We start from the raw sequence: 12,463 nt of genomic DNA, 5'->3' as shown, positions 1-12,463 counted from the left end.
ACAGTAGGCCTGATTACCAACAATGATGAGACAGCCTACAGGGAGGAGGTGAGGGCCCTGGGAGTGTCGTGCCAGGAAAATAACCTCTCACTCAACATCAACAAAACAAAAGAGCTGATTGTGGACTTCAGGAAACAGCAGAGGGAGCACCCCCCTATCCACATTGATGGGACTGCAGTGGAGAAGGTGGAACGATTCAAGTTCGGCGTACATATCACTGACAAACTGAAATGGTCCACCCACACAGATAGTGTTGTGAAGAAGGCACAACAGCACTTCTTCAACCTCAGGAGGCTGAAGAAATGTGGATTGGCACCTAAGACCCTCACACAATTTTACAGATGCACAATTGAGAGCATCCTGTCAGTCTGTATCGCCGCCTCATAGGGCAACTGCACAATCTGCAACCGCCGGGGTCTCCAGAGGGTGGTGCGGTCTGCCCAACGCATCACTGGGGGCAAACTACCTGCCCTCCAGGACACATACAGCACAGGAAAGCAGGAAATCCAAAAAGATAATCAAGGACATCAACAACCTGAGCCACTGCCTGTTCACACCGCTACCATCCAGAAGGTGAGGTCAGTCAGTACAGGTGCATCAAAGCTGGGACCGAGAGACTGAAGAACAGCTTCTATCTCAAGGCCATCAGACTGCTAAATAGCCATCACTAGCACATTAGAGGCTGCTGCCCTATATACATTGACTTGAAATCACTGGCCACTTTAATAATGGAACACTAGTCACTTTATTAATGTTTACATATTTTGTATTACTCATCTCATATATACTGTATTCGATCCCTTTTCTCCTGTATTTATTCTATGCCGCTCTGACATTGCTTCTCCAAATATTTATATATTCTCAATTCTATTCCTTTACATTAGATTTGTGTGTATTGTGTGTGTTGTTGTGAAATTGTTAGATATTACTTGTTTGATATGACTGCACGGTTGGAGCTAGAAACACAAGCATTTCACTACACCTACAATAACACCTGCTAAATGTGACAAATTACATTTGATTTGATACGACGAAGGCGGGTGGCAGCAGTGAGGAGACGAGAAAACAGCCCTTGAAACGCGAGGAGAGAGGAAAACTCTTCGTTGTCATCAACTGAATAACCAACTAAAGTAGGCCAATGCATTTGCAGGCATACACAGTATCAAATGGTTTCTTCTACTGAAACTCCCAAGGTCATATCCAACCATTATACTACATTTAGAAAACATCCACAACAGCCACAAACATCCACAACATCACCCCTGCCCAGATCCACATCTCCAGGGCCAGCAGCGTTTTGACTGGGACAGCGCTGCTTTGAGACAAGCTGGGGAGCTCATCTTGATAAATCAACCAATGTCGGATTTTGGTTTGCACTGAATATCTGCTTGGATATTTGGTAAGCCTGCGATTAGGCCGGGAAAAAATGTTAGCTAAGTTGAGGTCAGTGCTCAGGATCATCTTTATCTTAGTTTGCTCATGCTATATATTAGCACTGATCAGTACGTTTTGCTAGCATGTTACGTAGCTTAACAAGTGGATTTTTGCTCTTCACTCGAGTACTATCCTGTCTTACTGTCGAGATTGTCTGAGATTCACTGTATCTGCTTCGACGTAGTCTCAATGAGTGACTGAACAACGAGCCAATCACAGCGCAACCCGAGAAGATTACCAACGCCTACGCTCTGTATCTTCCGCTGGCTGCCCATCCACCACAGATGGCACTGAGCTAGGCTGAAACACCTGCATTTTGGAGCTGCCTTACTCAAGAAAGAGACCATGTTTGTACATTGCTTGCAAACTCTATATGTGACACAAATTAATGCCAAAATAAAATACAATACAGGCACATTTTTAGCTAAACAGGTGGCTCTGCCCCACCTGCACTGAATGACTGGTCGCCACTGTATCTATGTACTCCATTTATATGCCCCATGTTTCAAGGATCTGTACACCATTCCTGGAAGCTAAAAATATCCCAGTTCTTTCATGGCCTGCATACTCACCAGACAATGTCATCTACAGCCTGATCAACTCTATGCGAAGGAGATGTATCCCGCTTTCTGAGTTAAATGGTGGTCACATTAGATTCTGACAGGGGTTTTCTCATTCACGCCCTTAACTTTCTTAAGGTATCTGTGATCAACAGTTGCATATCTGTATTCATGTGAAATCCATAGATTAGGGCCTAATGAGATTATATAAATGTTCCTTATATGATGCGTAACTCAGAAAAATCGATGAAATTGTTGCATGTTGCGTATTTTTTTGTTTGTTTAGTATATTTCTACATTAATGTTACTGTTCCTGTATAACTTTTCTTGTCTGTAGTCTTTGCCACCTGATTTCTGTATGCCTAGTCTATTTCGTCTATAGGGGAAATGGCGATCGCTACAGGATCGATTCAGGGCCCTGGCCTAAACCACATATCCTTTTCCTTAATTAAAACTCTTCTATCGAGAAGCAAAACAAATTGGCTAAACTGTACAACTCATGAGCCAAGGGAAATGCACAATCTCATTGTGAATGCGAATATTAGGAGTCAGAGAACAAAGCCGGGTGCGGAGCTGTCCAGTGCTGAAATCTTGATCAGCAGGCGCTGGCCAAGCCGCATTACCTGCCCGTGCTGAATGATATAGGCCTATGCTATGGTTTCCCATATTGCCAAATATTTGATATTATTTCTGTTTGTGTAGGCTACTGTGTGCATGATTTCTCTATTGTACTATGTCATTGATACGGCGTATACCTCCACTATACTACTTTGATATGCATCAGTGGGGATTAAGAAGAGAGATTATGCAATGAAAAAAAGCGTCGGGCCCGTTATTATTCCGAACTACACAACCGCTTACAACGACACCGCTAACAAAACAGTCCGACTATCCTAGTTCGACAGTAAATGAAATACACAGCATGTATATCACCTACGTATTCAGAGAGAGAGAGAGAGAGAGAGAGAGAGAGAGAGAGAGAGAGAGAGAGAGAGACTATACAGCAGCAGACAAGTGCAGTTGTAAAATGGGACAAATTATAGTGTTATAGAAATAAATATAGTGGCTGAAGTGTTCAGTCCGACAGTCCAACCTCATGAAATAATCCATATCTTATCCGATCAGATCCACCACTCCTACTCAAAGGAGCGTCCTGCAGTACAGAGGCACAACAGGTGGATTCAGAACCATGGTCAGCGTATCCACCGGACATCAGCTCCGCACTGGATCTGAATATGCGCAAACAGCTCTATTGCACTATTGCACAAAGAAGCAAGGAAGAATAGAAAGCCCTGAAAGGGTTTTCATTAAGCCCATGTGAAAACAGCCACACACAATACAATACAATATACTGTATCTTGAACTGTACGGCAGGTATGAAATGAATGGCTGACTTTGAATAAGCAAACACTACTCTATAGTCAGGCATTCAGGCATGGACACATGAAATCATTATACATAATACCACGGCTGGTATGAATACAATATCTCACTTTGAATTAAGCACATACAGTATAGGCCTGTCTTATCAAGGCAGACATGAACACATTAGGCTAAATCCTAAATAAACCGTTTTTAGGCCTATTTTTCTGGTGTGTTTCACGTTTTACAGCAGAAGGCGTAGACACCTCGGCTTGGTGTTGAAGATTACGATTATTTCATCATAGACCAGAGTCAATGAGTTCCCTTTCAAAGGACAACAGAGCTAGATTGTTGAGACGTGCAGTCAACATGCAAGATCTGAGTGATGTGTTGATGCGGCCTGTAGTGGGAGAAGAGTATCCCAACACTTCATGAAGTCATAGGAAGAGTAATGCTGGCCCTTAGTAGTCTATTGATGTCCAACACTTCAACAAGGGATGGGAATTCCTGACCTCCCCCATTTTCCGACGCAGTTGCTGAATAAACACCTTTTAAATGTCTGGACTCATGAGTCTAGCTTTTTTGGGCAGCGGCTGTAGAAGATTTTTTTAAAAAAAATCATATTTTGATATGAATAAAACAAATAAAAGTGCCCTATTCACTCTTCACTCTCCCTATGTTCACGTACTGCTATGTCCCGTTTGTTACATATCCAGAACCACTTAATAGTTTGTCGTGTAGCGGGAATACAACAGGCATGTCAGAAAAGGAGATCCAATGCCCTGCAATGTTATTATGATTTAGGCCTTAAAGTAAATCAATATTTCAGGCGACATGCTGCTTTTGCGATCTCCTTACCAACCAACAACAAATGCATATGTTGCAGCCTATCGTTACTCTTACGCGTCCATGTTTTATTAGCCAACTATAATTATCATTCTCCTGCATCAAACATCTACATTTCTCCCCAAACAAATATAATTGCTTACGATACAGTTTATCAACCGCTATGAAGTTGTGCATGTGCATGGTCTGAGATGTGCGTGGAGATATGCACACTTTCCTTTCAACATCAAAACGGTTCAATTCCAACATTTGCGGGAAAACTTGTGCACATACGGTTTAGTCCTTTTTTCGTGCGGATGCACCTTTGATAAATGATGCCCCTGGCGCCGCTGGTGGCTGCAGCTGCCGCTGAGAGCAGTATTAAAAGGTGTGCAGACACGCACAGTATTTTGTCTTATTCTTAATACAGCGCGGCAAGCCTGAAACCCGCCCGGCCCAAAATCAACTAGCAGAATTGGTGTCAGGCCCGTATAAGACAGTCAGGCCCCGTTGGTTTCGTCCTGAGAATGAGAACTCTATGCTGGAACAACCAACCCCAGCCAGGTGTAGGGGGTTGGGTGTTATTGATGATCGCCCCCGTCTTCCAGATCCCGGTCCCCCAGCACATTCATAGGGAAAACACCCTTTGTGTCCCCCATCTGTTGCAGCATGTGCACTCATGATCTCACAACAGGACGAGGGTGTGAGGAGAGGGGCAGCGACGGGGAGATCTAACTAGGAGATGGCTGTGGACCTTTTGCCAAGGCTACTAAGACTAGTCCGAATGCAAATGAGGTCTGGGGTTCTGATGAAGGTCATAGGGGAGGGAGGGTGCCAGGGCACGCGCCGGCCCTAAGACACTGGGGTGGAGGAAGGTGCGGGATGTGGGACTGTGGTAAGACAGAAGCCCAATGCTGTTTCTCCCCCTTCTTCCTGAACTGTACATTTGACATTTGAACACTCCCCCCTCATAGAGTTTTAGGGAACAGACTGGTGTAAGGAATGGGTGGGGGGGGGGGGATGCAAACGCCAATCGAATGCTTGTTGATATTTGAAGTGAATTAGGTGAATGGGAGTGAATACGTCTACTCTTTCGTGGGAGAAAGGGGGTAAAAGCAATTGGAGTAGAGAGGAGGAGTTAATGGGAGAGAAGAGGAGAGAGAGAAAGCTGAAAAATGGAGGTCCTTTATATTTTGGGGGGGACACTTTTAATGTAATATCCAATCAAGACCAATTGGTGGTGCTATTCTTCTTCGATGAGGCGGTCGAGGTTTCAAATAGGTCAGGGAAAAGTTTGGTGTTTTCACAATGCAGGGAGGAGCAGACCAGTGGCGATTGGTTAACGATTTTCACTTTTCAATCTGTGATTGGCCCTGCCGATTTAGCCGTGTGTGAGGAGGTTGTCTCGCCCCCCTCCTCTCGTTCTCACCACCCCAATCCATCCCCTATACACTCGGCGAGGTCCTACGCTGGTTGTCACATAGTCTTTACTACGGTTTGAAATGTGACTCTCACAACACGGGTTTACCGACTGGAATGCACCGCTCTGTGACAACTGAAGGGATTTTTTTGTGCGCGCAAATCCTGCGTGGTTCTCAGTGGATATAGGCTGTGTGGACTATACATTCCTGCCATGACTGTGGATTTGTTTGCGGTTTTATGGGTCATCATCACCACCACGGTTTCTGCGATGGAAGGTAGGCTAAATGATTGATATTTTCACTGCTCTGTTTTTATGGTAGGACCATGGAACGAAATTGAATAATGCTACGCGCCGGAGCTCCCACGGGCTCTCTTTCCCATGGAACGCCACATTGTATCCGCGAGAGCGTGCGCTCTGTGCTGTCAGAGGGAGTACAAGGGATGCGATGCACGTGGACCCTCTCGAAACCCTGTCCAGTTATTTTATCATTCATCAGAATTGGATGAGAGAGTAGGGGTCTGTGGTGGTCTGGTTCTTCTGGGCTGCAGACAGTGCAGTTAGACCATGTCCCGTTCTCCCTTTGAATACATCCTGGCCATAATGTTTCCATTACACTGTTATCATGGGGAGCTTACTTTTATTTGTTTTATTGTGGTATGTTATTGTGCTATGAGAGAATTGGTCATCTTTCTAGGCTAGGCTACACTCTTAGAAAAAAATGGTTATGGATAGAACTAAAAATGGTTATATTGCTTTTCATATATGGCACCCCTAAAGGTCCTATATAGGACCATTTTGTAGGGTTCTTTCATCAGAATCCCAGAGATTCTTCATCACTGAACCAACGTTGTTTCCGTTTAGAACCCTTGGTTCCCATATAGCGTTCTATAGATATCTTAACGTTCTATATATAGCGTTCTATATGGAACCAATTTCGGTTATAAATAGAACCTTAACGGGCGCCATATTTGAAGCAAGCATAGAACCTTTCTTCTCTAAGATTGTTCATCAGTTTTGAAACACTATCTGTGACTTAACCCGGAGAGATGCTTCTCCGCCGGCAATGTTGGCGCCTGAGTGTAGAGTGTAGACCTCTCCTCTCAAAAACTCTGTGTTATTCGGGTCACGTCCTGTCATAGTCGGATAATTAGTTTTTAGCGCCAACTCCGAGCAACAGTAGGATAAATATCAGGCGATTTTGAATTGCCGGAGGGATTTGATAGATGGCTGCTCAAACTGTTTAGCGACCGTAATGACTCCGCCAGATCAAACGATGCTGACTGGGTGACGGGTGGTGATGAGGCATTTCCAGATCAGGACAATTAATACAATAGGATCAATTTCTCTCTCTGTCTGTCTGGTCCTCTTTGGCACACAAATGCGCACAGACAGACATACATACAGACATACCACGCACACTGTGTAGGCTAAATCAACAGACAAGTCTGCCATCATCATCAGTAGCTAAAAGCCTATCTTAGGCTTGAACTTACTTTCCATTTCCTGTGTAGAAGCTGAGGGACGAGAGCACTAGACATCCAGTACGTGATGCCTTTTTGATATGGAACATCTACCTCTGCTCTCTTTGTTTACACACTTGCCAAAGCAAATGGCCCGGTGTGGTTCTCTGCTTAACATAGACAAGTGGAATGAATTAAAGACTAGAAAGTGAAGTGGGTGTCACATGATCGTAGGACCTCTGTTTCATCTTCTTCTCTTCATAATGATTACAACTCTCAGGCTGCCAGGGGAGCTCAGTGTTGCTATGTAATTCAGTGGTGGCTGACAGCTTGCTTGTTTCTATTTATCGTATTCTATCGCACGTACACACACACACACACACACACACACACACACACACACACACACACACACACACACACACACACACACACACACACACACACACACACACACACACACACACACACACACACACACACACACACACGACCCATTGGACATCTTATCCGCTTCCCAAATCCCAGACAGTCGCTCTAAAGGTCTCCCTAGAAAGACAAAAGCCTGCTATTGGATTGAACAGATGGGTATGGGAGACACACTAGGTTACCGGGGCAACACCAGGGCTGAGAGTCATTTCCTTGTTTAGGCTGGTTAATTGAAAGGAGATTGTCTCACGGGTAGGTTAAGATGTTAACTGATCTGATCTCCAATCTGTTGCCCTCACACTCTCTCTCTGTGTATGTGTGTGTGACAGCATACAGCCCTGGCCACATTATCCCTGCCCAGATCCGTGTCACCCTTAATCTGATTATCTGTCCCTAATCACCACATCAGTCCCGTAATCACAAACAATGTGACAAAGATCACTGTTTGCGTGTGTGTGTGTTTGGGGGGCACCACTGACCATATGGACAGATTGGTGATGATGAATAGAGAGTAGTCCCCCCCACCCCAATCAGTCTGCCAGGGGGAAGGGCTACTGCTGTGTAGGGGGGCACCACTGACCATATAGACAGATTGGTGAGGATGAATAGAGAGTAGTCCCCCCCCACCCCAATCAGTCTGCCAGGGGGAAGGGCTACTGCATATGGACAGATTGTGTTTAGAGAGGGTCCCCCCACCCCAATCAGGCACCACTGACCATATGGACAGGGGAAGATTGGTGATGGGATGAATAGAGAGTAGTCCCCCCACCCCAATCTGTCTCAGTCTGCCAGGGGAAAGGGCTGCCAGGGGAACTACTGTGTTTGGGGGCACCACTGACCATATGGACAGATTGGTGAGGATGAATAGAGTAGTCCCCCCACCCCAATCAGTCTGCCAGGGGAAAGGGCTACTGCTGTGTTTGGGGGGCACCACTGACCATATGGACAGATTGGTGAGGATGAATAGAGAGTAGTCCCCCCACCCCAATCAGTCTGCCAGGGGGAAGGGCTACTGCTGTGTTTGGGGGGCACCACTGACCATATGGACAGATTGGTGAGGATGAATAGAGGGTACCCCCCCAATCAGTCTGCCAGGGGAAGGGCTACTGCTGTGTTTGGGGGGCACTACTGACCATATGGACAGATTGGTGAGGATGAATAGAGAGTAGTCCCCCCCACCCCAATCAGTCTGCCAGGGGAAGGGCTACTGCTGTGTTTGGGGGGCACCACTGACCATATGGACAGATTGGTGAGGATGAATAGAGAGTACCCCCCCAATCAGTGTGCCAGGGGGAAGGGCTACTGCTGTGTTTGGGGGGCACCACTGACCATATGGACAGATTGGTGAGGATGAATAGAGGGTACCCCCCCAATCAGTCTGCCAGGGGAAGGGCTACTGCTGTGTTTGAGGGTCTCCCTAAACATGTTACTACAGCTATGACAGGTTCAGGTTGGATATGGACCTACAGCTGGACATAAATCACTTTGCTACTTCGATAGATTTCAACCATCCGACTGACTGAACAACCTCTTACTGTGGTTGTCTCTGTCCCCTGTCATGCTGCGTCATCTATACGGCTGACATCTATTATCTCTCCTCAATGGAGTGAGGGATGGAGCCAAAGTGGAGGATGAAGAGTGGATGGCTAAACAGAGCATTAGAGCTGAGCAGCAGGCGAGTGTATGAAAGGTGGACGAGGTCATCTGAACTGTGTTGCTCCCGGCAACCTCATGTTTGTGTAAAGGAGGTGGTTTGGCGAAACTCGACTGAGAACTGAAGACTCGCGTTAACTCCCTAGGCTGAGATGTGGGGGATGGCAGTAGACACGTGGGGGCGGCAGGGTAGCCTAGTGGTTAGAGCGTTGGACTCGCAGCCGAAAGGTTGCAAGTTCAAATCCCCGAGCTGACAATGTACAAATCTGTCTTTCTGCCCCTGAACAAGGCAGTTAACCCACTGTTCCTAGGCCGTCATTGAAAATAAGAATTTGTTCTTCACTGACTTGCCTAGTTAAATAAAGGTAAAATTATCCAAATATCACACTGTGACTGTCTGGCTGGCTGATGGCATCACTGAAAGATCATGGTGTCACAGAGACCAGGGCAGAATACCCTGATCCTATCAAATGATTATGCGACGTGAGGACTGGCTGGCTGAAGCTGTGGGTACTTGTGAGGGATAGTTTGAGGGCTTTGTGGATGCAACCACCCACTGACACAGGCATGTACACACACACACACACACACACACACACACACACAATGGCAGAGGTGAGGAGAGGAGAGGAAACAGTAGATGAATCACTAGAAATAGACAGCGATTTTGGATGTTTGAACATTTCCTGAGAACATTGATATACTCTATGCCTTCTTCAGGCACTCAAAACAACAAATCATTTAAAGGAATAACCAGGCATGAACTCACGAAGCTCGGAGCCGGAGCGCGCTGCTTGGAAGACTGCTCCTCCACAGTTCACAATGCTCTAGTAAGACATGAGAATACTTGATGATCGTTTTTAATTATTTTGTTTTACGCCTTACCCAAACCATAGCCCTAACCTTAACAACTCTGAATCAATACCTGACCTTAACCACTCTGAATGAATACCTAACCTTAACCACTCTGAATGAATACCTAACCTTAACCACTCTGAATGAATACCTAACCTTAACCACTCTGAATGAATACCTAACCTTAACCACTCTGAATGAATACCTAACCTTAACCACTCTGAATGAATACCTAACCTTAACCACTCTGAATGAATACCTAACCTTAACCACTCTGAATGAATACCTAACCTTAACCACTCTGAATGAATACCTAACCTTAACCACTCGGAATGAATACCTAACCTTAACCACTCTGAATCAATACCTGACCTTAACCACTCTGAATGAATACCTAACCTTAACCACTCTGAATGAATACCTAACCTTAACCACTCGGAATGAATACCTAACCTTAACCACTCTGAATGAATACCTAACCTTAACCACTCTGAATGAATACCTAACCTTAACCACTCTGAATGAATACCTAACCTTAACCACTCTGAATCAATACCTGACCTTAACCACTCTGAATGAATACCTAACCTTAACCACTCTGAATGAATACCTAACCTTAACCACTCGGAATGAATACCTAACCTTAACCACTCAGAATGAATACCTAACCTTAACCACTCTGAATGAATACCTAACCTTAACCACTCTGAATGAATACCTAACCTTAACCACTCGGAATGAATACCTAACCTTAACCACTCTGAATCAATACCTGACCTTAACCACTCTGAATGAATACCTAACCTTAACCACTCGGAATTAATACCTAACCTTAACCACTCTGAATCAATACCTGACCTTAACCACTCTGAATGAATACCTAACCTTAACCACTCTGAATGAATACCTAACCTTAACCACTCGGAATGAATACCTAACCTTAACCACTCTGAATGAATACCTAACCTTAACCACTCTGAATGAATACCTAAACTTAACCCTGTGGTTTCTGTTTTAACCCTGTAACCACGCAAAATGAATGCGTCAAAAATAGAAATTCAGCCGCAATGTGTCGAATTTCAAAGGGAAACTATGAGGACTTGTTGGATAAGTCACCATGCGCTTTAGCTGGGCGGAAGGAGGGAGGAGAGAGGAGAGAGGAGGGAGGAGAGGAGATGCATTTGCATGCCATTAGAGAAAAAATACATGTGCAGTGTCCCATTTCTCCCTCTCTCTCTCTGTCTCTCTGTTGCTCTCTGTCACTCTCTTTCTCTACCCCCTCTCTCTCCCTCCCTCTCTCTGTCTCTCTGTTGCTCTCTGTTGCTCTCTTTCTCTACCCCCTCTCTCTCCCCTTTCTCCCTTTCTCTCTGTCTCTCTGTCGCTCTCTTTCTCTACCCCTCTCTCTCCCTCCCCTCTCTCTGTCTCTCTGTTGCTCTCTGTTGCTCTCTTTCTCTACCCCCTCTCTCTCCCCTTTCTCCCTTTCTCTCTGTCTCTCTGTCGCTCTCTTTCTCTACCCCCTCTCTCTCCCCTTTCTCCCTTTCTCTCTGTCTCTCTGTCGCTCTCTTTCTCTACCCCTCTCTCTCCCCTTTCTCCCTTTCTCTCTGTCTCTCTGTCGCTCTCTTTCTCTACCCCTCTCTCCCTTTCTCCCTTTCTCTCTGTCTCTCTGTCGCTCTCTTTCTCACCCCTCTCTCTCCCCTTTCTCCCTTTCTCTCTGTCTCTCTGTCGCTCTCTTTCTCTACCCCCTCTCTCTTCCCTTTCTCCCTTTCTCTGTCTCTCTGTCGCTCTCTTTCTCTACCCCCTCTCTCTTCCCTTTCTCCCTTTCTCTCTGTGTTTATTTGTTCATTCATTAGTTTATTTGGATCTCCATTAGCTTTTGCAGAAGCAGCAGCAACTCTTCTGTGCATCTGTGTATCATTATTTACAACAGCAGTGGTCATTTTCCACCACATACAGAGCCAGCACTTATTTATGTTTGCTCTTAAACCAATTAAGCCTGCTTAGCTGACTGGCAGAGAGAAAGGGATGGATGGAGGGAGGAGGAGAGACTGGAGTAGATAGATGGAGGTGTAGTGAGTGAAAGAGGATGGGGAAGAGAAAGAAGAGGGGGAGAGGGAGGGATGAGGGACAGAGAGAGGACACGTGAAAGAGGTGGAGGGAGAGGGAGAAAGATCGAGAGAGACAGAAAGAGGGGAGCGGTGGGAGAGAGAGGGATGAGGGACAGAAAGAGGGGGGAGCGAGGGATGAGGGACAGGAGAGAGAGAGGATGAGGGACAGAAAGAGGGGGAGCGGGGGGGAGAGAGGGATGAGGGGACAGAAGCGGGGGGAGCGGTGGGAGAAGAGCGGTGGGAGGGATGAGGGACAGAAAGAGGGGGAGCGGTGGGAGAGAGAGGGATGAGGGACAGAAAGAGGGGGAGCGGTGGGAGAGAGAGGGATGAGGGACAGAAAGAGGGGGAGCGGTGGGA

At 46.0% G+C, this 12,463-nt stretch overlaps 1 protein-coding gene and 1 long non-coding RNA gene across 4 annotated transcripts in view; one reads left to right on the top strand and one right to left on the bottom strand.

Moving 5' to 3' along the window:
• The first annotated feature begins 5,633 nt into the window (after positions 1-5,633).
• The window catches only part of LOC118402179 (ephrin type-B receptor 1), a 365,365-nt gene continuing 358,535 nt past the window's right edge, over positions 5,634-12,463 (top strand). For all 3 annotated transcript variants that reach the window (XM_052477046.1, XM_052477045.1, XM_052477044.1), the window contains exon 1: positions 5,634-5,878. In XM_052477046.1, the coding sequence (XP_052333006.1) occupies positions 5,815-5,878 (64 nt within the window). In that variant the 5' untranslated portion in view covers positions 5,634-5,814. The remainder of the gene's footprint in view (positions 5,879-12,463) is intronic.
• LOC127911045 (uncharacterized) lies at positions 8,981-11,027 on the bottom strand. The gene is made up of 3 exons (XR_008077471.1): positions 10,833-11,027; positions 10,347-10,616; positions 8,981-10,292 (listed from the first exon to the last, which is right to left on the bottom strand). It is a non-coding gene; the product is annotated as an uncharacterized LOC127911045 (long non-coding RNA).

This window comes from Oncorhynchus keta, chromosome 23 (assembly GCF_023373465.1).
Source record: "Oncorhynchus keta strain PuntledgeMale-10-30-2019 chromosome 23, Oket_V2, whole genome shotgun sequence".
NCBI lineage: Eukaryota > Metazoa > Chordata > Actinopteri > Salmoniformes > Salmonidae > Oncorhynchus > Oncorhynchus keta.
Note: the sequence above shows the minus strand (reverse complement) of the source record. Positions and strands in the feature narration are given on the sequence as shown.